This window comes from Peromyscus eremicus, chromosome 16_21 (assembly GCF_949786415.1).
Source record: "Peromyscus eremicus chromosome 16_21, PerEre_H2_v1, whole genome shotgun sequence".
NCBI classification, from domain to species: Eukaryota; Metazoa; Chordata; class Mammalia; order Rodentia; family Cricetidae; genus Peromyscus; species Peromyscus eremicus.
The window spans coordinates 59,758,411-59,781,138 of record NC_081432.1 but is presented as its reverse complement, the minus strand read 5'-3'; the positions used below and the strand labels follow the sequence as shown (position 1 = coordinate 59,781,138).

At 51.3% G+C, this 22,728-nt stretch overlaps 4 protein-coding genes across 5 annotated transcripts in view; 1 reads left to right on the top strand and 3 right to left on the bottom strand.

The window, feature by feature from the left end:
* Window positions 1-200: 200 nt before the first annotated feature.
* On the bottom strand, window positions 201-3,706 carry Lrrc73 (leucine rich repeat containing 73). Of its 2 annotated transcripts, XM_059281717.1 has the most exons (7): window positions 3,049-3,706; window positions 2,303-2,463; window positions 2,115-2,177; window positions 1,857-1,979; window positions 1,417-1,517; window positions 652-874; window positions 201-505 (listed from the first exon to the last, which is right to left on the bottom strand). In XM_059281717.1, exons 1-7 carry the CDS (start codon window positions 3,318-3,320, stop codon window positions 435-437), a joined length of 1,014 nt encoding a protein of 337 aa, XP_059137700.1. In that variant the 5' UTR covers window positions 3,321-3,706; the 3' UTR covers window positions 201-434. The 2 variants fall into 2 exon arrangements, with proteins under 2 accessions (XP_059137700.1, XP_059137701.1); XM_059281718.1 differs by lacking the exon at window positions 2,115-2,177.
* A 1,916-nt stretch (window positions 3,707-5,622) lies between these two features.
* Yipf3 (Yip1 domain family member 3) lies at window positions 5,623-9,991 on the bottom strand. The gene is made up of 9 exons (XM_059243959.1): window positions 9,712-9,991; window positions 8,965-9,162; window positions 8,725-8,831; window positions 7,247-7,292; window positions 7,020-7,112; window positions 6,731-6,862; window positions 6,459-6,572; window positions 6,221-6,344; window positions 5,623-6,121 (listed from the first exon to the last, which is right to left on the bottom strand). The coding sequence occupies exons 1-9, from the start codon at window positions 9,790-9,792 to the stop codon at window positions 5,973-5,975; spliced, it is 1,044 nt and encodes a 347-aa protein (XP_059099942.1). The 5' UTR covers window positions 9,793-9,991; the 3' UTR covers window positions 5,623-5,972.
* Polr1c (RNA polymerase I and III subunit C) lies at window positions 9,705-14,576 on the top strand. The gene is made up of 9 exons (XM_059243960.1): window positions 9,705-10,166; window positions 10,277-10,348; window positions 12,400-12,507; window positions 12,762-12,894; window positions 13,399-13,518; window positions 13,602-13,754; window positions 13,871-14,020; window positions 14,136-14,252; window positions 14,334-14,576. Exons 1-9 carry the CDS (start codon window positions 10,098-10,100, stop codon window positions 14,450-14,452), a joined length of 1,041 nt encoding a protein of 346 aa, XP_059099943.1. The 5' UTR covers window positions 9,705-10,097; the 3' UTR covers window positions 14,453-14,576.
* A 1,517-nt stretch (window positions 14,577-16,093) lies between these two features.
* The window catches only part of Xpo5 (exportin 5), a 43,006-nt gene continuing 36,371 nt past the window's right edge, over window positions 16,094-22,728 (bottom strand). The window contains exons 23-32 of the mRNA XM_059243962.1: window positions 22,097-22,232; window positions 21,137-21,235; window positions 19,819-19,865; window positions 19,315-19,412; window positions 18,696-18,758; window positions 18,095-18,177; window positions 17,687-17,794; window positions 16,880-17,017; window positions 16,422-16,586; window positions 16,094-16,252 (exon numbers count right to left, since the gene is read on the bottom strand). Coding sequence (XP_059099945.1) covers window positions 16,115-16,252; window positions 16,422-16,586; window positions 16,880-17,017; window positions 17,687-17,794; window positions 18,095-18,177; window positions 18,696-18,758; window positions 19,315-19,412; window positions 19,819-19,865; window positions 21,137-21,235; window positions 22,097-22,232 — 1,075 coding nt within the window. The 3' untranslated portion in view covers window positions 16,094-16,114. The remainder of the gene's footprint in view (window positions 16,253-16,421; window positions 16,587-16,879; window positions 17,018-17,686; window positions 17,795-18,094; window positions 18,178-18,695; window positions 18,759-19,314; window positions 19,413-19,818; window positions 19,866-21,136; window positions 21,236-22,096; window positions 22,233-22,728) is intronic.

The window sequence follows — 22,728 nt, the reverse complement described above, 5'->3', positions numbered from 1 at the left end:
ATGATAAGCTTCCCTGCAGAGGGAGGGTAAAGTTCAGCCCAGCTCCTCACTCTATCTTCAGATGTCATCTGAACTCCCAGGACCCCTAGGTCCTAGACCTAGGCAGACGTAGAGTGAGCTGTAGGGTGATACCCTTAATTTCTGGTCAGTGGCACTGCCAGGCCCTCCCATTGGTCATCCCCAGTGACTACAGCCGCAAGCCAGGTTGTAGAGTTTATAAAATCTGTTCCGAGCCAGCGGGTTGCAGCCAGAGCTGCCAACAAGTTCAAAGTTCAAGTCCCCCCACTCCTCAAGGCTGATGCCCAGTGACAGCTTCCAGAGCCTCCCACAACTACGGACTGCCAGAGCCCCAGCCAGGGCCTTTCCCTGCCATATGAGGGAAGGTAGTGGGGACACAGACAAACGTAACGATGCACAGAAGCCCAAGTGGAGGGTCACATCTCCGTCTCGGCCAGCAGACTGTCCCCTAGTCCTGATGTCATCAGCACCATCTGAGCGCTGGGATCTGTGGGAGGACAGAAAGGTGTTCAGCCACCAGTCATGCCTTAGTGAGCGCCACAAATAAACGAAGGCCATGGCCTGGTTTCCCAGCCTCACCCCCTTGTTCCAGATCTTCCAGACCTAGCTCTCAGCCATTCTCCAGTTTCTTACCACTGGGGCACATCCAGGAGCTGCCACCCCGCTGGTGGGCTGCAGGCTCCCGCCCTCGCCCCCATTCCTGTGTGTCCACAGCCCCTCCTGCCACCTCTTCCTCTTCTTCCCCCTCAGAGAGGAGGTCACAGATCTGCTGCTGCAGCTCTGGGCTAATGCTGTTCTCGGCCAATACCAGACTCCGCAAAGCTGTTGGGTAATTTTCTACCATGTCCAGCAGGGTCTGAGGAATGGAAAGGCACAGAAAAGAATAAACACAGGACGGGTGTGGCTCAGTGGTTAAAGGCAGTGGCTGCTCTTCCTAAGGACCAGGTTTCAATTCCCAGCACCCACATGGCTGTTCATCACCAGCTATAACTCCAGTTGCAGGAGATCTGACACCATCTTCTGGCCTCCATGTGCACCACAGACATATAGGTAAAACATTCATTCACATAAAATAATAAATATTAAATTGTAAAATTAAAACTGATTGATAAATAAATAAAACGTGGTGGCGCATGCCTTTAATCCCAGCACTCGGGAGGCAGAGCTAGGCGGCTCTCTGTGAGTTCAAGGCCAGCCTGGTCTACAGAGTGAGATCCACAACAGGCACCAAAGCTACAGAGAGAAATCCTGTCTCGGAACCCCTCCCCCACCAAAAAAACCCCCACAATTTAGGCAGCTCCCTTGGGTCCAACAGGCCAGCCCTTGGGTCTGTTCCCAGACATGATGATTATTTCACTCTTTCCCCTAGCTTGTCTCCAAAACATGATGGCCTCTCACCTGAGCTGACTGGTTGGTGAGCCCTGTGCCCTCCAAGTCTAGGACTTCTAGGGTACGGCTTGAGGCCACAGCTACAGCCAGCATCCCTGCCACATGGTCACCTAGGGAGAGAGCACAAATTCTCAGCCATCTGAGAAAATAGAGGTCTGTTAATCCTTAGTCCTGGTCAGGACCACGATGCCTGGCCAGGAGACACAGGTGAGTGGCCGGGAAGTGAGCATTTGGAGATGAAGCAAGTCAGATCCATGGGTTCTGACTGAGGCTTTAGCCTACCTGTTGGTCATCTGGTACCCCATGAAGGATGGCTCCTTTATGAGACCCCTTGGGGGCTCTCACTGATCTTCCCTCCCTTGAGTGGGGGTTACTATGGCAACTGGTGGTCTGAGGGTTTTGGATAGGGTGGGAGCAGTGAGAATTGAGGGGAATGATCTTAAGCTCACCCAGGGGGTTGTAGTCCAGGTTGAGGACGCGGACTTGGGAGCTGTGGGCCACAGCAATGGCGAGGCGGCTCCAGCCCTTAGGGGTGATGCCAGGGTTGGCACTCAGTGTTAGCTCCTTCAAACCTAGGCAGCAGCATTAGTGAGAACCCAGGATGGGTAGAGTCAGTCCCTTCTCCACCCTGTATCTATGGGGTTAGCCTAATGGCTGGGAGTCACCTTGCCCCCAACCACAGTAGTCTGGAGCAATTAGGGACCTACTCACTCCTCCCCTGCCTGGGTCACTGTGTTTCCACTGGGCTCTGTCCCTAAGTGTCTCCCTTCCTGAGAATGATAAAAAGGCATTCTTACTGCACCCTCCCAGCTCTCAGCACTGGGCCACACCCCCTCCTGTGCATTCACCCTTCATCAGTCTCACTAGCCCATGCACTCAGTAGGGCCCTGCTCACCAGACTTGGCCCCATCTGGAGGGAGGAGACCACAGATAAGGTTGATGGCTTCATCACCCAGCATGCAGTCCCCCAGGTCAAGAGCCACAAGGGCAGGGTGGAGAGCCAGGGCTGGGTTCAGCAAGGCAAGTCCCGCATCTGTCAGTGGGCTCCCATGCAGGCTGAAGGTTGAGACGAGATGAATTATGAATCACCAGCCTTATCTGTTTGGGAAAGCAGCCCCTCCCGAGACAAGGATGGGAAGGAAAAAAATGGAAATTCTAGATTTGAAGATTTGGTTTCTTTCCTGGGGTAGGAACTGGTAATAAGAACATTGCACAAGGAGGGGTGTGTGGATAGAGGACTGGGGAGCCAGCACACATGCTCGCCAGCACACACGCTCACGAGCCTCTGAGATCCTTCAGTGGGTAGGGCTGGAAGGGCTGGGCTGTAGTCTCCATGGGAGGTGACCCTTCCTCAGAAATGAGGGGCTTCACAATGAAGTAACTGGGGGTGGGGTGGGGTGGGGAGGAACGACATTCCCTACCAGGAAGGCTAGGCATCCCAGCTCTCCTGCGGGTCTGAATGTGGAGCAAAGTCTAGAAACGATCCATGTTTCTGGGAGGGTGTGGTGGACCCAGAAGAAAGATGAGGTGTGCATTAGAGGTTGGGACGGTGGGAAAACAGGTACTGGAAGGTAATGTGGAGATACAGGAGGTGGTAGGGGGTGCAGTAGCCGGGACCCCCTTGCGAGGGGACACACTCACAAGAGGGACTGGATGGAGCGGTTGGTCCGTAGCGCTTCCGCCAGCTGCTTGATGCGGCTGGGGCTGGACACGACGCCCAGGTTAAGGTTGAGCTGCGCCAGGGACGTGGCTCCAGCTAGGGCCCGGCAGATGCGGCCGAAGTCGCGGTCGCACAGGCGACAGCCGCGCAGCGAGAGCAGGCGCACCGCGTTGTCGCGCAGGCCGCGGCAGATGTCCCGCACCTCGGCGCCTGACAGCGGCTCCCCCGAAATCTGGATGGAGCTGGGCAGCATGGTCCCCACGACTGGGCCTTGGGGGCTGGCGCCGGTGCCCCGGCCTGGGCACAAGTTGTCCCGGCTGCGAGCGGGGGCGGGGCGGGGACTGAGGTCACGGTCTCGGTTGGGGTCGCAGCCGGAGCGGAGGCGGAGGCGGCCGAGGCTGTGGTGGCGACGAAGCGAGCCCGGGGCCGCGGCGGGAGCGAAAGCAGGCGCAGGTCCGGGATGCGGAGGCGCGGAGGAGGGAGCGGCGCGGGGGCGGGGGCGGCCCGAGGACCGAGCTGCAGCCGCCCCGCGCTAGTCCTCTCCCTCGCGGCTTTGGAGGCCGCGCCCGCTCTGCCGGCCCCCGGGCCCGGCAGCAGGGCTCGCGGGGACAGCCGGGGCGGGATGCAGCTCGGCTTCAGCTGCGGCGCCGGAGCAGGCGGCGAGTTCCTATGGCAACGGTTGCGTCACTGGCTCTCGCCCCGCCCCCCAGCCCGGCATGGACCACGCGGCCGGTGCGCGATGCGTGTCTTAGGGTGAAGAACTAGGATCCGAGGGCTTGACAGCGTGAAAAGAAGGTAGAGGGATACAGCGTCACGTGGGGAGGGTGGAGGCAAGTCACGTTGAGACAACCTTTGATGCCATTTCGGCTTCTTTCACTTATTCTCCGGTGCTTCTCCATTCTTAAGGTCTAAATCTAGAGATTCCGCGCCCTCTCCAAGACCCTGGATAATCAATTCTGCTTGGCAGTCCCTAGGCCCTTTAATCCGTGCCGCGCCCCGCCCCCATGTCCCAGTGACGCGAGGCGTAGCATGCGTAGGGATTCCGACCCACAGGGACTTCACGGTCAATATAGCTGCACTGGACAGAACCCTGGGGTAGGGCAGGTGAAACAGCCTTGAAGACGTTTTAACATCCAGGAGAATGGGATTGCCAAAATCAAAGGGTGTCAGACCTACCCAAAGCTGTAGGAATGGGGTGGGGTGGGGAGCTTGTAAAGCGGCTGGAGTAGTGAAGCTGGATTTTATCTCTATGCTTGCTGTCCCCATGGGGGCTTCATTTGTGCAACAGGGCAGTGTAATAGGAAGAGGAAGTGTCACTTCTTTTCCTTTTAATTAAAAAGTGAGCTAGAAGCCGGGCGGTGGTGGCATATGCCTTTAATCTCAGCACTTGGGATGCACAGGCAGGCGGATCTCAGTGAGTTCGAGGCTAACCTGGTCTACAGATTGAGTTCCAGGATAGACAGAGCTACATAATGAGACTTTGTCTGGAACCTCCCCCACCCCGCAAAAAAAACAAACAAACAAAAAACCACCAAAAAACAAAAACCTTTACTGTCAAAAGCCTTACTCCTGTTAACTATTTGAATTTTTTTTTTTTTTTTAAATTTGTGTGTTTGTGTATACTACAGGAGCGTAGGTGCCTACAGAAGCCAGAAGAGGGTGGTAGAGTTACAGGAAAATCTGAGCCACCCAACTGTGGAAGCTGGGAACTGAACCACTGAATCCAGGTCCTGGGCAAGAGCACTGCACTCTTAACCACTGAGCCATCTCTCTACCCCAATTTTGTTTTTATAATGTGTATGCATGTGTCTGTGTCGTGAGTGCGGGTACCCTCGGAGACCGTTGGAGCTCCTGGAGCTGGAGTTACAAGCAGTTGTGAGCCACCCACAAAGGGTGCTGGCAATAGAACTTAAATCCTCTCAAAAAGCAGCGTCTGCTTTTAACCAGCACCCTAAATTTACTTTTTATTGAAACAGGGTCTCACTGTGTGGCCCTGACTGTTCTGGAACTCACTCTGTAGACTAGGCTGGCCTTAAAGTCACAGAGATCCACCTGCCTGTGCCTCCTGAGTGCTGGGATTAAAGGAATACATGCTCAGCCTGAATTTACTTCTTCAGTGGAGGTTAAGGGGGGTGTTGTTTAAATATAACACTTGGAGGGAGGACAGGAAACTAAAGCTTCAGTAAAACCATGTCTGGCTCAAATGTCAGCTCTATGTGGACATTACTTCAGCGACCCGGTACAGAAGGTCCTTGTAATGATGGAGTCAGTTTTTGTTCATTTTGTCACTGCTGCTTTGGTGTCTCGAAAGGACAGCCAGCCTAGAGTTAAGCCTGGTGTACATCCACACGAGCACTGCGGCTCTCCTGCTTGGGGCCTGCCTGCTGCTCTGTGGGTCAAGTGTCTCCAGCCCTCAGGGACAGTTTCTACAAGCAGCTGCTGCCTTCTAAGCAGGCTGCCTGTCCTTCCTCCATCCTGCCTGAGTGAGGGCACAGAAGGCATAGACCATCACCACCGACAGAACAGCAATGTGGATCAGAAGCAGGGCGACAGGAGAAAGCCTGAACAGGAGCTGGAGTTCTAGACTCCAATCAATAGTTTAATTACCAAGTCTATATTTAGCAAGACAAGAGGGGGAGGGAGAGAAAAAAGGGGTGGATGGTGAGGGCCTCAGAAGAGCTGACCCATATTCTGCACCTGGCTGCAAAGGCTTGCAGTCCTGGCCAGGAGTTTCTTGGCTTTGTGCCTTTCAGAAGCCAAGACCTGTGCCCAGGAGGTGTTTAGGCAGCAAGAGCTCAGTGGTTGCCGCAGACCTCATCAGAGAGACACACGTCCTCAGTACCGTCCTTTGATCTCCCTCTGCCCCAGAGCGGGGGTCAGGGCTGGCCAAGGGTCTCAGGCAGGGTCAGTGTGACTGTAGGGTCACTGCTATTGCCTTGGCAGTGGCATTGACCACAGTGACAGGAAGCCTGGCAGCAGGGAGCACAGCAGGGATGTCTCTAGGGACCCTCTGCATGGGTGGGACATTGGGGCCCTCCAGAGTGTCCAGGATCCCTAAAGAAGGAAGGATGAGGATGAGTGAGAACTGGCTGGGCAGGACCCCAGGTCAGCTCATCCAGCCCAGGCCCCCACACAGGCCCTCTGGCCACTTACCCTCCACCACCTTGTGGTAGGCAAAATGCAGATAGAGCAGGAAGAGCATGTGTAGAGCAGCCAGTGTGCCACAGAGGAGCAGCCGCTGGGTGGGGCCGACAGTCCTCGACACCAACACTGCCACCTAGGGCCACAGGTACACGGTTCAGAAGGCCTGTTTCAAAGGGATGGATGGAGATACCCAGGGCAGAAGCTGGAGAGCCCTTTGTGGGGTGGACAGCAGACCTGCTCAGCTTACCATGCGCAGGGTGGAGAGCCCACCCACCAGCAGCCAGAAGAGGTAGAAGAGGGAATGAAGGTGAATGTTGTAGGTGATGAACAGGACGATACAGTGCCCAAAGAGGCCATAGCCCTGGGGAGAGAGATGAGAGGATCATCACTTGGGCTGCCCCTTGGTGGGGTCTTTGGCCTGCTCTTCCCACCGCAGGCCCACAGACTCCTGGAGAGCAGCAGACCAAGGCCTTCCTCATCTTAGGCTCTCCCTGCCCACTCCCAGGTTCAGCTCCTTACCAGCAGCGCCAGCATCTGGAGCATGGTGATTTGGGCATTGCACAGGTAGGCAAGGAAATAAATGAACGATGAAACACCCAGCCAGTATCCGAAGCAGGTGCCAATGGCTGTGCCCATCAGGGTGCCCTCACGCTGTGGGGTGAAGGCTCTGCTTAGGGCACCTCTGATCTCAGCCTCACCCAGGGCTTTCGGCAGGGGCTGCTCCTGTCTCACTCCACCATCATATCCTCAGGCCATCTGCAACCCCCATCAGCCACGCCCCCTCCCCCAAGGCCTGTGTCTCGCTTACGATAATGGTATCAGATGTCTTCATCCCATGGAGGAGGATGGCCACCAGTGTGAAGACCAGCATGAGAGGTCCATAGAGCTCACCTGCGACTTTCTGTCAATACATAACACATTCAGTCTGGAGGCTGCAATGCCTCTTCTCTTCACACCTTCTCAGGCTTGGCCTGGTAGCCCACCCTCTACCCTGATGCCTCCCCTTCCTCTGCAGACAAGCCTTTCCCTAGTCACCTGGGGGAAGTTGACCATCTTGACAGGGATCATGGACTCCAGGAGCCTGGGAGAGGAGAGGAGAGATGAGGGCAGATGCAGCTATGCTGAGGTTCTGGAGGGCAGGGTCTGACTCTTACTCATGTCTCTACCGGCAGGGAATAGGGCTGGCCCAGAGGACATACTGGATAAGAGGGGAAGGGGGAGGGGGTAAAGACAGGGAATGAAAAAAATCACTTTGAGGAAGGACAGCCCTCTGAGGTGAGCGGAGTAGCAGCTATTCAGAAACCTTGGAGAGACCGGAGGATTTGACCATTTACCTACATGGCCTACAGAAGGAAGGCAGACACCTGCAGAAGGCACCCAAAATGCAGAAGGCACCCAAAATGTAGAAGCCTTGGGAGCAGCGCAACTACCGAGGAAGCAGGACACTTCCTGACTCTTTCTAATTACTAGTCTTCTAGGCAGTGAGCATTTTTCTTGAAAAATATACTTGAAGTGGTATGCAAATTCCACACAGAATAAAAAGAGATCTTTTCTTTCTTTGCCTATGGCCACTACACCTTCAGCTACTCTTGTTTCTTGGATTGTTCTTTTTTTTTTTTTTAAAGATTTATTTATTTATTTATTTATTTATTTATTATGTATACAGTGTTCTGTCTGCATGTATCCCTGAAGGCCAGAAGAGGGCACCAGATCTCATTACAGGTGGTTGTGAGCCACCATATGGGTGCTGGGAATTGAACTCAGGACCTCTGGAAGAACAGCTAGTGCTCTTAACCACTGAGCCACCTCTCCAGCCTGGATTGCTCTTTTTAATTAAGATATTACTTCCTCTGGGAAGCCTTCCCTTTTGGACATTGCAGCCTTTCTGGGCTCAAGTGTCCCTCCTGTGTGTCCCAGTCATACTAGAGTACCACGTTGTGACTGCACTCAATGTCAAGGTTCCCGCCTATCTTCACCAATGAATCAGATATCATAGAATAAAAACTCAATGTATAGTGGCCCCAGGTTTTATATCAGCACTACTTAAAGGATGAACAAAGAACCAAGCCAGCATTGAATCCAGTTCTTGAGGCCACTAATGACTATGCTCTGATACTCAGGTGGACGGGCTGTTTTGATGCCAGAGAGAAAAGAGTCTTTAAAAAAAAAGGATAAAGGCAGCAGAGCTTGCTCTTGAGGAGTTCGACCCAGGAATGAGAACGTACAGCAGTTTGAAGAGCTACCTGAGAGAAGAAAGTAGAGCTGCCTACTGGCCGAGGACCAACTGGGGAGGGCTGAGAACACAGCAAGTGCTGTGTTAGCGAGGTGTGGCGGGAAGATGGTGCCACACTAGACAGAGGACACTGCCAGTGTGCTTCCAGCATGGTGTATTCAGCAACAGGTTTGGTGACTAGGGTGATGGGGTTACACGTAGGGGAGCCCACCAGAGCTTAGGGTTCAGTATCTGACTGCACTCTGGATGAAGGTCAGACTCTTCTGGGAAGGCTCCTCACCTGCTTCGGACCTGGGCAGGCTCCACATCAAAGTAGGGTCTCAGGATGTCGATGTTGGCATACAAGCTGAAGGCCCTGGAGGCTTGTCTCTTCCCTGCCTGCCACATCTGAAGGGAGATGGGCATTATGAAACTCTTGGCTCTAGACTGTTACCCAGTCTCTGCCAGATTTCTGTGTAATTCTAACTGGAAACCTACATCAACTTGGGACATACATGGGTCCACTTTCCCATCTGCTTACCTGATCAGCCACCTGCCGGCTCAGTTGTCCCTTAAAGCCTTTCATGCCAAGAAACTCCCCATCCTCGTCCTCTGCTGCAGCTGCATCAGCATCTACTTCTTCCTCACGCAGGCGCTGATGCAGCTCACCCATATCCTCGAAGCTGGAGCCTGAGGTATCATCCATGTTCTCCATATCAATCACAGCCGAGCCCCCGCCCTGTGAAGACATTGTTCCTAGAGGGAGGAGCCCTTCCGTCGCATCCTTCTGTTCTCTGCTCATCTCATGGTTTGAGGCTTTGCTCTTGCACCGGTGCGGACACTGGACCTGCTACCGGTCGGGCCATCCCCCGTCCTTTCACTGCTCACACAACTCCTACTACTTACCTGCAATTCACGCTGTTTTCCTGCTTTCCCCTCAACGCTTCAGGGAGCTGCACAGGAGCCCAGCTGCCTTCTCCAACCCTCACCCAAGCTATGCTCACAGTGTATCTCTGGGGAGTGTCAGCGAATCCCACCCTCTAGCCGTACACTATGTATGACCCAGACAGACCTTCCAACCTGTCCACAAAGCTCCGGGCAGGCAGAGACCCGAGGCCCGCTGGAGCCGTAGCCTGGCCCTTTCACGTCAGCACAAGCCCCACAGACTTTGGCTCAGAGAGCTCAGAAGGTGTTGCAATGGAGCCGACTACCAGGCCGCGAGAGAACAGCTACCACACTTGGGACGGCCATCAGCCCGGGGGCTGCTGGTCGCGGGGGTTCTCAATACCTGGATGTTTTCTTCGAAGCCTCCCCACTCCGGGCCAGCTCCATTTCGGACGCCGCTGGCCGGCGCCGCCGTAGCCGCCATGTCCCTCGAGGCTTTCCGTCGCTGAAACTCGCGCGCGTGGGAATAGTGTGAGATCTGAGCCTGAGTGAAGAAGAAAGACGTCCAGAGAAGAGAGAGGGCGAGGTAGTATCAGCCGGAATGCAAAAGGGAGAAACCCGGATGTTTGGCCCCAATTGACGTCCGGAAGTGAAGGACGTGGACGGAGGCGGGGCAGGATATCGCGACATTTAAGAGTTCAGGAGGCGGAGCGTTGCCTCGGAGACGGCGACGGGCCTCTTGTACGCATGCGCGGATTTGGTGGCTTCCCTTGCGGCGAATAGTGGAAAATGGCGGCGGCTCAGGCAGTGGAGGAAATGCGGACTCGCGTGGTTCTAGGAGAGTTCGGGGTTCGCAATGTAAGCTCTGATCTGAACTCAGGAGAGGTGAAGGCGGGGCAGGGAGGGGGGGGAGGTCTGGTTCGGGGCTGGACTCACTGCCCTTTCGTGAACACGTCTGTTTGTTCCAGGTCCATACCACTGACTTCCCCGGTAACTATTCGGGTTATGATGATGCTTGGGACCAGGACCGCTTCGAGAAGGTGGGCGGTGCTGGGGGTGTCCAGACGGCTTGAGGGGCCAGACCTCACAAGTTGGTTTTGGGGTTGGGGGTCGCTGCTTTCATAAAAGGAGCCATGTGCTAGGTGTTCCGTGGACGGGCCGTCAGACACGGCTCCTGTTCCTGGAACAAGTTATTCACTCTCGGTGGGGTAATGGACCACGTAAACAAATGATTCCGGTATAATGAAATATCGGAGAGGATGGCTGGGATGGGGTAGGGGACGCACGTAGACGCACGTAATCCATCCAGTTGGAGGGACGTAGTTAAGGGTCAGTGAAGGAAGGGACATCTGAATTAAGCATTTAACTTTGAATAAAAGCTGAGCTATGGAGGCCTAAATGGAGCGATGTTATAAACACTTGTGTAAAGTTTGCTCTGAGCCTGTTCCAGCAGTAAATTATTGTCAGATGTCAGTATGTCGGCATGAGTGGCAGACAAGATTGGGGTGTATCTTAAGCTCTGCAGGTTAATAGAGAGCTTTTTTGTTTGTTTTTTGAGACAGGTTTCTGTGTGTATCCCTGGCTGTCCTGAAACTCGCTTCTACCTCCCGAGCGCTTGAGATTAAAGGCGTGCACTACCACGCCCGAATTAAAGAGTTTTTCAGTAGACCAAATTTTGCTACCTTAATAGCTGTGAGGGAGTGAATTCTGGCAAGTCTGCTAGATAAGTGTATGGGAGCTGAGATGGAGGGCACGACTGGATTCCACTGATAGTGGAAATGGAGCGCAGAGTGAGAACTAACAAATATGTGTCGTTGCTTTGGTGAGGGCTGTGTGTGTGTGGAAAAAAGGACCTTGTGACTTTCGGGACGTAAACACTTTTTGGGGGGCCTTATGTGTTTGCTTGCATGTGTATGTGTGCACCATGTGTGTGGCTGGTGACCTGGGAAATCTGAGGAGGAAGTTAGGTCTGGAACTGGAGTTACGGATGGTTGTGAGCCACCACATGGGTGCTGGGAACTAAACCCAGTTCTGCAAGAGCAATGAACTGCTCTTAACTGGGGAGCCACCTCTCCGGCCCCATTGGAGAGCTATACTGATGGCTGATTGTGTCATTTGGTAAACAGGAGAACAAGAGCAATAATACTTTAAATTCCTGTGTGTGAAGTGTACAGGTCAAATGGATGATGTCTGAAGTGAGATCAAGTGAGACCAAGTTTTGGAAGTTGCTAAGTAGTCACTTAAGCTAAGAGTGTGGTTGGAGTCACCCAGGAGATTAGAACCTGGGGGAAAGTAACATTTACAGGGTGAGTGGAAGAGAGAATTTAGAAGGGATGTCAGAAGAGAGTACTAAATTGGTGTTCAGAAACCAAGGGAATAGAGTTTGAAAAAAAAGGGGTTAAAAAACCTAAAAACAGCGGAAACACAGTATTATTAACTTGCCTAAGTAGTGTGGGAAGTTCTGCTCTTTAGTACAGTAGCCTTTGTGGGTTGTTTGTGTGGAGCCATATTGCTTAGGGTCTTTAACTTAAAACAAAACTGGGGCCGGGCGGTGGTGGCGCACGCCTTTAAGCCCAGCACTCGGGAGGCAGAGCCAGGCGGATCTCTGTGAGTTTGAGGCCAGCCTGGACTACCAAGTGAGTTCCAGGAAAGGCGCAAAGCTACACAGAGAAACCCTGTCTCGAAAAACAAAAAACAAAAAACAAAACAAAAAAAAAACTGGGAAGCCAGACATAGTGGTGTACACATTTAATCCTAGCACATAGAAGACAGGGGTACGTATTTCTGTGAGTTTGAGGCCAGCCTGGTCCTCACAGAGAGAGTTCCAGGACAGCCAGGGCTATACAGGGAAACCCTGTCTTAGGGAAAAAAAAAAAAAAAAGCAGCAGAAAAAGACAAAACAGACAGGCTTCTTACGAAACTCAAGAACGGGGCTGGAGACAAATGTCTAGTGATCATCTAGGCAGAGGAATGCTTTAGGATGAGAGAGGGTGGAACATTGAGAGACATTGCCAAGGTGGGAGTAATCACAGAGGGAGGTATGAATTACACAAGGAAACAGGTGTTCATAGTTCTTTCTCTGTCCCTCTAGAATTTCCGTGTGGACATAGTACATATGGATGAAAATACATTGGAGTTCGACATGGTGGGGATTGATGCTGCCATTGCTAATGCTTTCCGGAGAATTCTGTTAGCTGAGGTAGTAGAAGATGTGAGGGCTGGAGTGGGGAAACTATCATCACCTCATTAGTAGAAATGTCCCCAAAGCCATCCCTCCCAGGCAGGTGGGATGGGTCACACCTCTAAGATGAGCACACAGTGACTACATAATGAAACCCTGGCTCAGAAATCTGAAGAACAAAATGAAAGAGCTGTCTTTTATTTTCCCAGGCAGGGAGGGAGGTGGAGATCTGTTGGGTTTTTGCAGTTGGAGGATTCTGCTTTCTTGGACAGGTGCCAACAATGGCTGTGGAAAAGGTTCTGGTGTACAATAACACATCCATAGTCCAGGATGAGATCCTCGCTCACCGCCTGGGACTCATCCCCATTCTTGCTGATCCTCGTCTTTTTGAATATCGGAACCAAGGTGAGGCTGAGATGAGATTAAGTGGAGGAACTGTTCTGAAGTAGATTGTGGACTCAGATCCCAGGTTTACTACTGTATAACCTTAGTCGAGGTAGTTAGTATTTTGTACGTTGGCTTTCATCTGGGAGAACACTTGTCCTTACCTTAACTTTGTCCGTATATACATAAAGGCTTTCAGCACTCGGGTGTATTTTAATTCTTTTAAAAACTTGTGTGCATGTACACATGGGTGTGAAGGTCAGAGGACAACTTTGGAATATGTTTTTATGTGGGTTCCAGGGATTGAACTCAGGTCTTCAGGTTTGCCTGACATCTTTACTCTGAGCCTTTTTGCCAGCCCCTATTATTAGTCAGGGGTAGGGCCAGGCATGGTGCACATAGAGCGAGCTGCAGGCTGATCTCTCCTGAGCTCAAGGCCAGCCTGCTTCACGTAGTGAATTCCAGGACAGCCAGGGCTATCAAACCCTGTCTGAAACAACACACCCTGCTTCCTCACTTATACAGGGGAGGAGGAAGGAACCGAGATAGACACTTTGCAGTTTCGGCTGCAGGTCAGGTGTACCAGGAACCCCAGTGCTGCTAAGGATTCCTCTGACCCCAATGAACTCTATGTGAACCACAAAGGTGAGCAGTGGGAAGGAAGAGGGCCCACAGGCTGATGGGTGCTAATTTTAGGATCTGGGATCTTCTGACATATTTCCCTCCAGTATATACCAGGCATATGACATGGGTCCCCTTGGGAAACCAGGCTGATGTCTTCCCGGAGGGCACAATTCGCCCAGTGCACGATGACATCCTCATTGCTCAGCTTCGGCCTGGCCAGGAGATTGACTTGATGATGCACTGCGTCAAGGGCATTGGTAAGAACCCAGTGAGTCTGCCCTGGGTGGAGGCGAGTCTGTAGTGCATGGTGTAACCAAGGAGCTCAACTGGGGTTGTTGTCCCTGGCACAGGAGAATAACAGAGTTTCTCACAGGCAAAGATCATGCCAAGTTCTCACCGGTGGCAACAGCCAGCTACAGGCTCCTGCCAGACATCACTCTGCTTGAACCTGTGGAAGGGGAGGCGGCTGAGGAGCTGAGCCGCTGCTTCTCCCCGGGTGTGATTGAGGTTCAGGAAGTACAAGGTATGGTGTTTGGCGTACTGTTGTAATGAAGATTTGAGTGTATTTTCTTGGAAAGCGGCAGAAAAGAAAATCCCTTAGACTTGATTAAGCTAAGGTGTGACATTGTTTTCCTCAGGTAAAAGGTTGGCCAGGGTTGCCAATGCTCGGCTGGATACCTTTAGCAGAGAAATCTTCCGGAATGAGAAGCTGAAGAAGGCTGTACGGCTTGCCCGTGTTCGGGACCATTATATCTGTGAGTGGGGGTGGTATGGTACTCTTTGGATTTTGAACTAGGTAAATCCTGCCAGGGCTAAAGTGTCTTTTTGGTCCCTAGTTTCTGTTGAGTCCACTGGAGTGTTGCCGCCAGATGTGTTGGTGAGTGAAGCTATCAAGATACTGATGGGGAAGTGCCGGCGGTTCCTGGATGAACTAGACGCGGGCCAGATGGACTGAGGCTTCCACAGCACTTCTGGGATGGTCTAATTTTCAGTGAATACATTTTATTAAATGTGCCACAGACTAAGACTTCTGCCTTTGTAAGGCCTTTGATGTAAATAAATTGATATACTAGCAAAAATTTTTTTTTCAGAATTACTTTTGTCTAAAAATAGGAGCCTTGCATCGAAGAGTTAGTTGTTTATGTTAAGGACCAAGCAGAGGCTTCCAGGTCATACAGCTGTCTGAGAGGCTGAATTACACTAGCTCTGGGGATGTGCTTCTTATCACCTGTCTCCTGGGCTTCCTTCCAATGAAAAAGGCGGCTCTTTAGCTTCAGCTGTGTTACCACTGACTGCTCCACAGAAGATAGCCATCTCTTTCTGCTGGTCATGGATAGAAACCATCAACAGGTTCTCCTGTTTAGTCCACCTAACAGGATGCTCCTGAGTAACCTTGGAGGGGTCACTCATTTGAAAAAGGAGGATTGGGCCCTTTGTGTACGAAAGGAGATTTTTACTGACATGCAGATGTCCTTTAGAGTTAGCGTTTCTACAAAAGGTTCTATAAACAATAGAAAATTTCTAGCATGAAGTCATAGGATGTTAAAAATATTACAACATAATAAATACAACTACATCCTCCACAGCCCGAACCAGACAGGAGTAGGCAGCTATCAAGTTTGGAGGGAAACACTGGAATCACCTTGACAACCTGTAGACTCCAAGCACCACGCAAAGTGGGATGGCCTTGTGCAGCTGTAGACAGTGGCCTGGCACTCTAGTTCCCATTTCCCAGCCTGCACTTGCCAACCTAGCTGTGTGCGCCTGTAGCTTGTACCAAGTCCGAGTGGGCCTCACACTCATCTTGCTTTGCTTGTGTTCCCTCCAGGGATGAAGCAACCCTTGAGAAGAGTCAGGAGAAACTTTCAAAGGCACCTGGACTCAGCTAGTCCCAGAAGGACAGTGGCTTTGCTAGCTTGCCAGATACGAGATTAATTGGTCTGATTGTGATTGGTCTCATGTGATACTGAGTAGGCCCTGAGGCTGGGGAAGCCCTTGAGGGTCACTCAGAAGGGCAGGACGTGCATTTTAAAGAACACGTTTGACTAAACTGTGCTCAGACCTTAGCAAAAGCCTGTACCGTGGATCCCACCAAGTGACCAGATTCTTGCTTAAGATGAGGATGAGAACTGGCTCAGTGTGGTTCAGCATGTAGCACCTAGGCCAAACATGCCCCCCCGGGAGTAGAGAAGGACCCCTGTCGGCCCAGCAGCAAGGGGCTCAAGTGGGTCCTTGTAGTCCAAGAGGAACTGGCTGAGTCCTTGCAAGTGTGGTCAGTGGTGTTGGGCCCAGCACCCGGTCCTGTCATGCTGGTGTAGCTGCTCTGGGGAGGTCACTGTGCTCTAGCTTTTCTTGGAAAAGCCCAAATTGCAAGTTGAATGCCATCTCCCTAGGGCGTCTCTGTGGAATGGTGTAAGTCCTAACTCCCTTTTCTCAATGCTTGAGTAGAGTGACTTGGGCCCCACACAGGGCCACTCTTCTCCAGCTGGTCCTGGATCTGAGCATCTCCAGGCTGATATGGTGGAAAGTGAGGTGGCAGTACAAGGGCCTAGAGATTAGCTACAAGGGGTAGAAGAGATGACAAGGAAGGCCAGAGAAGGATGCCCAAAAGCTTGATTCAGGGTTCAAAGATGGTGGCCAGTCCACCCCCCTCACTGTCCAACACTTCTGTCTCCAGCATTGGTTTTGGTTTTTTGAAAAGTGTGGGAAGGTTCTTAATGTGAACTTCTTTTCGGAACTGTTCTCCCAAGGGTTTCTGTAGAGAACAAGAGAAAACTGATGGTGGGTCCGAGCTGTGGGCCAGAGGACCCCCTACTTTACACACACACAATCAGAACAGAACTCATTGGTTTGGAATTTACCCACAACAGTCTAAGACAGCAAATGTGTGGGGCTGGGAGCCGAAACAGGGATGTAAGACTTACCCCAATGCAGCCAGCGATGAGACGTTTGAAGTGGTCCTTCCGGCGTTTGTCAGCTGCTTTTTGAAGGGAGGGGTTTAAAAGCTTGCAGTCAAATTGGTCCAGAGACTCCTTGTGTATTTCAGGGATCTGCTCCATTATTGCTCTTATCTCTAGGTACCTGGGGCGCTAGTTAAGTGGGGAATGAACTCAATGGATGTAGGTTTGGCCTGTCACCTCCCCCATTCCATGGCACACCCTCCCCTTGGGCAGCATAAGCATAGGCAGATGCCTGGGTTTGGGCCACAGCTCAAGATCCTGGGAGGCAGGTTGAGTGAAGCGGCTAGAAGCGGCTAGACCGCCAGCCGTCCTGGCCTGCCGTCCTGCCCAGCCGTCCTGCCCAGCCGTCCTGGCCTGCCGTCCTGCCCAGCCATCCTGCCCTGCCGTCCTGCCCAGCCATCCTGACCTGCCGTTCCACTTACCAGTGTCTCGTATATCTGGAAGGCCAGGTGGACCAGGGAAGCCATGCACCCATCATGCTGCCCGTGCATCTGCAACCCTTTCAGGACACTGGTGAAAAGCCATGTGACAGCGTCTGCGAGCAGGGTCCCAGACATCACCTGGGAAGACAGCTGTGCTCAGGAGCCACGAGCCTCAGAAGGGCCCACTCCCAGTTCTTCCAACTGACTCAGTCTACCAGGCTGACCTCAACTTGCAGACAGGAAAGGAAAAGGTGGCAAGCACCGACTCTGACAGAGCCTCTGCCATGTTCTGCATATCTAATCAATATGGCTATTTTGAGGGCTGTGGAGCCTTTAGCAGTTGGGGCCAGACTGGCAGAAGCAGGTCACAGGTTAACTGTTAGGCCTGTCCCTGGTCAAAGACTGTGCTCTTGGCTTCCTATCTGCTGAGAGAAGAGGAGCTATCACCATATCTTCTTGCCACAGTGAACTTAGCCATGCTTTACCCACTGTAGATTAAAATCCCCAGAAATCAGTTAGTCTGTATTAGGTGAATCTGGTCACAGCAATACAAAATAACTAACAGGCTATAGGTCTGTAGCCTCGGCTACTCAGGAGTGGCAAGGAGGCAGCAAGACTTTAAGGTCTCTGGGGTTCAAGGACAGCTTGGGAAATTTAGTCAGACCCTTGTCTCAAAATAAAAAAGAAAAAGAGACTTGGGGATGTAGTCAGTGGTAAAGTGCTCACCTAGCATGCTTGTAGCCCTAGGTCCACCTTCCCCGCAAAAACCCCAAACAAACCCACCCCTAAAACAATGAATAAGCATACTTGTTTGAGGAGAGGCCAGCAGAGCTGTGTGGTTGCCCTCTGGCAAGACAGTGTATCCTTCCAGGTCAGAGAGCTGAAGGCGGTAATTAACAGTGCTGTGCAAATGTCCTGAACAGAGAAGGAAGAAAGGGAACAGCGGGAAATAAACAGTCAGGCCTTTAGTCCCAGCAGCCAGCCTGGGCTACACAGTGAGTTCCAGGCCAGCCAGGGTTATGCAGTGAGACTCTGTCTCTTTAAAAAAAGACAGATGGTGGTGGCTGGGGGGAGGGAAAGCTGTATATGGGAGGGCAGATAAAAGCTGAGCCCTAGAGACCAAATACCAGCAATCTGCAGCAGTGGACCTGCATGTGTCCTGAGAACATCTGCCCAGAGCAAGGAGAAAAGGTACTACCAGTCCCCTCTACCCACCTCATGCTTCATCAGGCATTTCCCCAAGTCTGTGAGCTCGGCCACAGGTGAAGGGGTGACTTCGGTGGCCATCATCTCCTCATCTGTAAGCAATGCACAACACTAAGCTCCATTCTTTCACAGCAGAGAGGACTACCCAAACGGAACGTCCTCAGCTGCCTGGGACTAAGCAGTGCTACACAACCCTCTCCCCAGGCAGGCTGCAGACACCAGGACAGTTCATGTGTGAGTGCCCATGCTAACAGGCACGGGTTCAGTTACTGGAGTGTAAAAGGACTAGCACAGTCCCTCCCCGGACAGCCTACACAGTAAGGGAGATAGGCAGAAAATGAATTTAATAAATAAAAAGTGCAGGTAGCTGAACTAAAGACAAAGCAGAGGAGGAGATTACACAGAGCTTGGGCCTGCGATGTTTGGCAGATTAGACACGAAGGCTTCTTGGAGGAGATACCATTTGAGAAGAGACTGAATGAGCAAGAGCTTAGGGTCATGTCTATCCCAGGAAGAAAACCACTTTGGACAGAGGCCAGCAAGTAGGCCAGCACATGAAGACAGATCTATCCTGGCTCTGTCTCCAAGGGTAGAGCTCTAGATCACGTACCATCTCCATCCACAGCAGGAGCAGCACTGTGGTCGGCAGTCTTCTTGGATACACAGCAGGTCGCTAGAAGAGAGCAGAAGGTAGTATCGACCCACGGCACAACAGTCACCTCGCCAACTGATTCCAGGCTATTTCCGGCCAGATGAAAGCTGGTGGGTAGATACTGTCCAAGGACTAAATCAGCTTCACCATTAGAAGGAGGTATTCTGAGGACCCCAACCAGACTGTGGGTCGCTCTTCCAGTCAGCCAGCTAGGGGGACATTACAGACTCCACTGAGAATAAAGGACCAGGGAAGGTGACTGACATATCCTTAACTACTTTGGGAATAAAAAACCAATATTGAATTCTTCAACATTTCTGAAAATAGAAAATTGATGTTCATGTCTAGGAACTGAACTTTTCCTATCTTGATCAAGTAAGACAGTTATTGCCAACATTAATTCAAGTTCCTATTTTGGATCCCTGTCTTCTTATTTGGTACAATGTAGTTCACAACTCAGAACCTGTCTGATTGACTTAAGGACTATTAGCTTCTGCTTGTCAGCCTGAACCTCTGCCACCAGCCTAGCCTGTGTGGGGCTGCTGAGTAGTTTCCCTGGTCCCCACACGCCACTTACTGATGAGGTCCATGACTTCTCGGGTTAACATCCTCACCAGTTGTTCCTCCAGCATCTCTTGAGACTCAGGGTTGTCCTCTGCGATCTCATCCTCTCCACTGCCGAGAACCAAGGTGCAAGTTCCGTGGAGAGCAAAGGAAGCAAGGACCAGGAAAGGGTCACCCTCACCAGCACCCCAACACCCAGGCCATTCCTCTTCTGGCTATCCCCAGAGGATGTCAGAGATAGACAGCAGTCCATTGAGGGACCTTATCTCTTGTGACTCTGCCTGGCTGGATGGAGAGCTCAGGATCAAAATCCAGAGTAGGTAAGGGAAGGTCCCCATAGGAAAGCTTAATCTCACCATCCGGTCACTAACTGGTAACAGCAGCCTGTCCAGACAAACCACCTCCCATGCAAGCTGGGAATGACTATACCAATGCTACTCTAGCCCTAGAATAGTCAAACCCTGCCCGACCCAAAGCTGGCTGTTGGCTCATGCGCCGAGGATTGGTTATTCCTTACCACAGCGCGCTCCTCTGGATGATGACGTGCCACTTCTGGGAAAGCCTCTGAAGAAACAAGAGGAGCAAGTGCTAGGATGGGGAGAGGCTGGAGTGCATGGTATCCAAGGTCTACTTCTAATTTTTTTTTTTTAGGAGGCTCTTACTCTGTAGCCCAGGCTAGCCTAGAACTCACTATAAATCCTAGGCTGGCCTTAAACTTGTGAGTGATTCTCCTGTCTCAGCTTCTTTAGTGCTGGGATTAGAGGTGTAAGCGCCTACACATAGCTATTCAAGTTTACTTTAAGCAGAACACTAATTACCCAGAAAGAAACTAACTCCTTACATCAACCTAGAGACATTTTCTGTACTGTAAACTGAATTGTACCAAGGCCCAAATATGAAAAAGGAATCTAATATAGGAACTTCAATTAATGTTGGCAGTAACTTCTAGTATAGTCCAAACAGCAAAAAACTTAATTCTTGGTCCTGGCCATCAATTTTCTATGTTCAGAAATGTTGAAGAATCCACTATTGGTCATTTACTGTCCATCCACGGTAGCCAGGGATGTGTCAGTCTGGTCATTTAGTCCCCCTAGCCGTAGCAGACCACCACATACATCAGAACAAAGACTGCGTTTCTGTAACCTTACTCCACTAATGACAGGGGCACATGTCCAGTATCTGCTGAGATTAATGATACTTTGAGAAGTTTGGGGTCTCTCTGGGCACATCTGTTCTCTGTTGAACTGGACAGCTGCCTCGTTCCAGAGCCAAGGACAGACCCAGGGGAAAGAATTCCTTGATCATTTCTTCTTGCAGGAAGACGGGAGCAGAATTTATACTTGAAGGCACCAATAGCAACGAACCTGCTTAGTTCTTGGGGGGCTGTTTAACCCGCAGCAATAATAAGCCCCTGGGATGCTGCTGAACAGACAGCACGGCAGAGCGGGGAGAGCACCTTCAGCAGCAGTCACGCATCTCTGTGCATTTGGTGTATGTAAGTGTTTTGCATGGCGTGTCTGCACATACGTGTAGAGGCTAGAGATTGATGTCAGATGTCTTACTCCATCACTGTCCACCTTGAGTGTGACTCTCCCTGAACCTGGAGCTTATCAATTAACACAGTCTGTCTGGCCAAAGAGCTCCAGGGTTCCATCTATCTCTCTACCTCCCCAGTGCTGAGGTTACAGATGTGTGCCACCACATCTGGCTTTCACCTGTGTTCTGGGGATCTAAACTTAAGTCCTTATGCTTGTGGTTGGTCACTTTAGAGACCATCTCCCCAGCATGGACCATTCACTTAGGAGTACTCTGCCCCGACTCCCGGACCCACTTACCATGTGGCAGTAGGTGAAGAGAGGTCCAAGGATGGGGGCCATGAGGGTTTCATGGTGTTCTGGGGGACAGAAGAGCACGAGCGGCTTCACGAAGACGCGTATGACCGCGGGTTAAGAAGTTTTAGCACATGAGCAGACCCTTCACTTTCCAGCCAACAGGCGTGCTGCTGGGCAGTCTACTACACGGCTTTCAAGATAAAAAGAACATCCTACGATAATAGGAAAAACTCCTCATTGTCCTAGAATCCTAAGCTGCATAGATACTCAATTATTTTGTATTTTTAGCTTAACTTATTTAGCCCTGGGTTGCTAAAGAATAGAAGAACTAAAGACACCCTCATATAAAAGGGTCTGAAAGATGATGAAATCTTGGGTGTTCCTTTCAAAAGAAAGCACCCAGCTGGGTGTACAAGCATTCACCTGTGGTTCCAGCTACCCAGGAGGCTGAGGCATGAGGGTCACGTGTGCCCAGGAGTTCCAGCTCAGCCTGGAGAACAGTGAGATTATCACTCAAAACAAACACCAAAACCCCAGCACTCAGGAGGTTAAAGAAGGAGAAGGAGAATGGCACGTTTAGGGCTAGCATAGACTACATATTTAAAAAGTCCCTGGCAAAACCAAACCAACCAAAAAATGAAGCACTTAGCAAAATATAGAAAAGGAAATAAATTTAAAAATTGTATATTTCTAAGAAGTAGGAAGACAGCAGTCTCTACCCAGGGAAAAGCTCAGGAGGTTTTGGTAAGACCCTCACCCTCAGCCTGAGCTGCCCTCCTGTTTCCCCCCTCCTTCCTTACCCACTTACTTCCTAATTTATTTGAACCCTTCTGTGTGCCAGAGGTCACGATGCACATAAGCAAGCCTACAGTCCCACCTGCTCCTTGCAGTTAAGTTTTCCTTCCTCTGTCCTGTCTCCAATTTCTGACCTTCTAGGTTACTTAGGGTCATTTCAAGGATATGAAGCATAGATTTGAGCCGGAAGTCAGGAATATTGTTCAAGTTGACGAAGGCTGAACCAAGGAGCTGGGTGGAGAGGCCCTCTACAGTGTAGAAATCTTGCTGCATGGAAGGGCCTGCCTTCCCTAGGATATGGTAACTGTAAGGCAAAAAAGCACCAGTTATAACTAATACCCAACAGTGTCAGTCCTGCGGGTTCTTCAAGATTCTCTAATGTTTGGTGAACCGAGGCTACAGCTGTGAGTGTGATATTCACGGAGCCAAGTATCACTAAACCCTACAGCCAGAACCCAAGACAAGAACCAGGCCAGTTGCTTCTCACTGGTCCATGAGAAGCAGACTACAAGCATTAAGCAGGCCGAGCAAATGCAAGCCCACTTCTCTACCTCTTGGGTCTCCTCATCATACACTAGAGACACACAGTGGGTATGAACTTCCAGTCCTGGCCAGGACTGTGAGGTGCACACAACAGTCAGTCTGTACCACAGGAAAGCAGTTGCTCCCCTGGACTTACCACTCCCACCAACTCCACTCCACCCCTCGCCTCTGCTCACCTCTACACTAGAATTCTTGGTCGAAAGTCTCTGTCGCCATCCCTACAAAACGTGCAGTTCTGGCAAGGGAGCACACGGCAG

Coding starts and splice junctions, on each gene's coding strand:
- Lrrc73 (XM_059281717.1), bottom strand. CDS start 3,320: ATGCTGCCCAGCTCCATCCAGATTTCGGGGGAGCCGCTGTCAGGCGCC. Junction 2,464..3,048: donor CGCTCCATCCAGTCCCTCTT/GTGAGTGTGTCC, acceptor CTCAACCTTCAG/CCTGCATGGGAGCCCACTGA. Junction 506..651: donor CTCCTGGATGTGCCCCAGTG/GTAAGAAACTGG, acceptor GTCCTCCCACAG/ATCCCAGCGCTCAGATGGTG.
- Yipf3 (XM_059243959.1), bottom strand. CDS start 9,792: ATGGCGGCTACGGCGGCGCCGGCCAGCGGCGTCCGAAATGGAGCTGGC. Junction 7,293..8,724: donor CCTGCCCAGGTCCGAAGCAG/GTGAGGAGCCTT, acceptor CTCCTCTCCCAG/GCTCCTGGAGTCCATGATCC. Junction 6,122..6,220: donor CTACCACAAGGTGGTGGAGG/GTAAGTGGCCAG, acceptor TTCCTTCTTTAG/GGATCCTGGACACTCTGGAG.
- Polr1c (XM_059243960.1), top strand. CDS start 10,098: ATGGCGGCGGCTCAGGCAGTGGAGGAAATGCGGACTCGCGTGGTTCTA. Junction 10,167..10,276: donor GAGAGTTCGGGGTTCGCAAT/GTAAGCTCTGAT, acceptor TGTTTGTTCCAG/GTCCATACCACTGACTTCCC. Junction 10,349..12,399: donor ACCAGGACCGCTTCGAGAAG/GTGGGCGGTGCT, acceptor CTGTCCCTCTAG/AATTTCCGTGTGGACATAGT.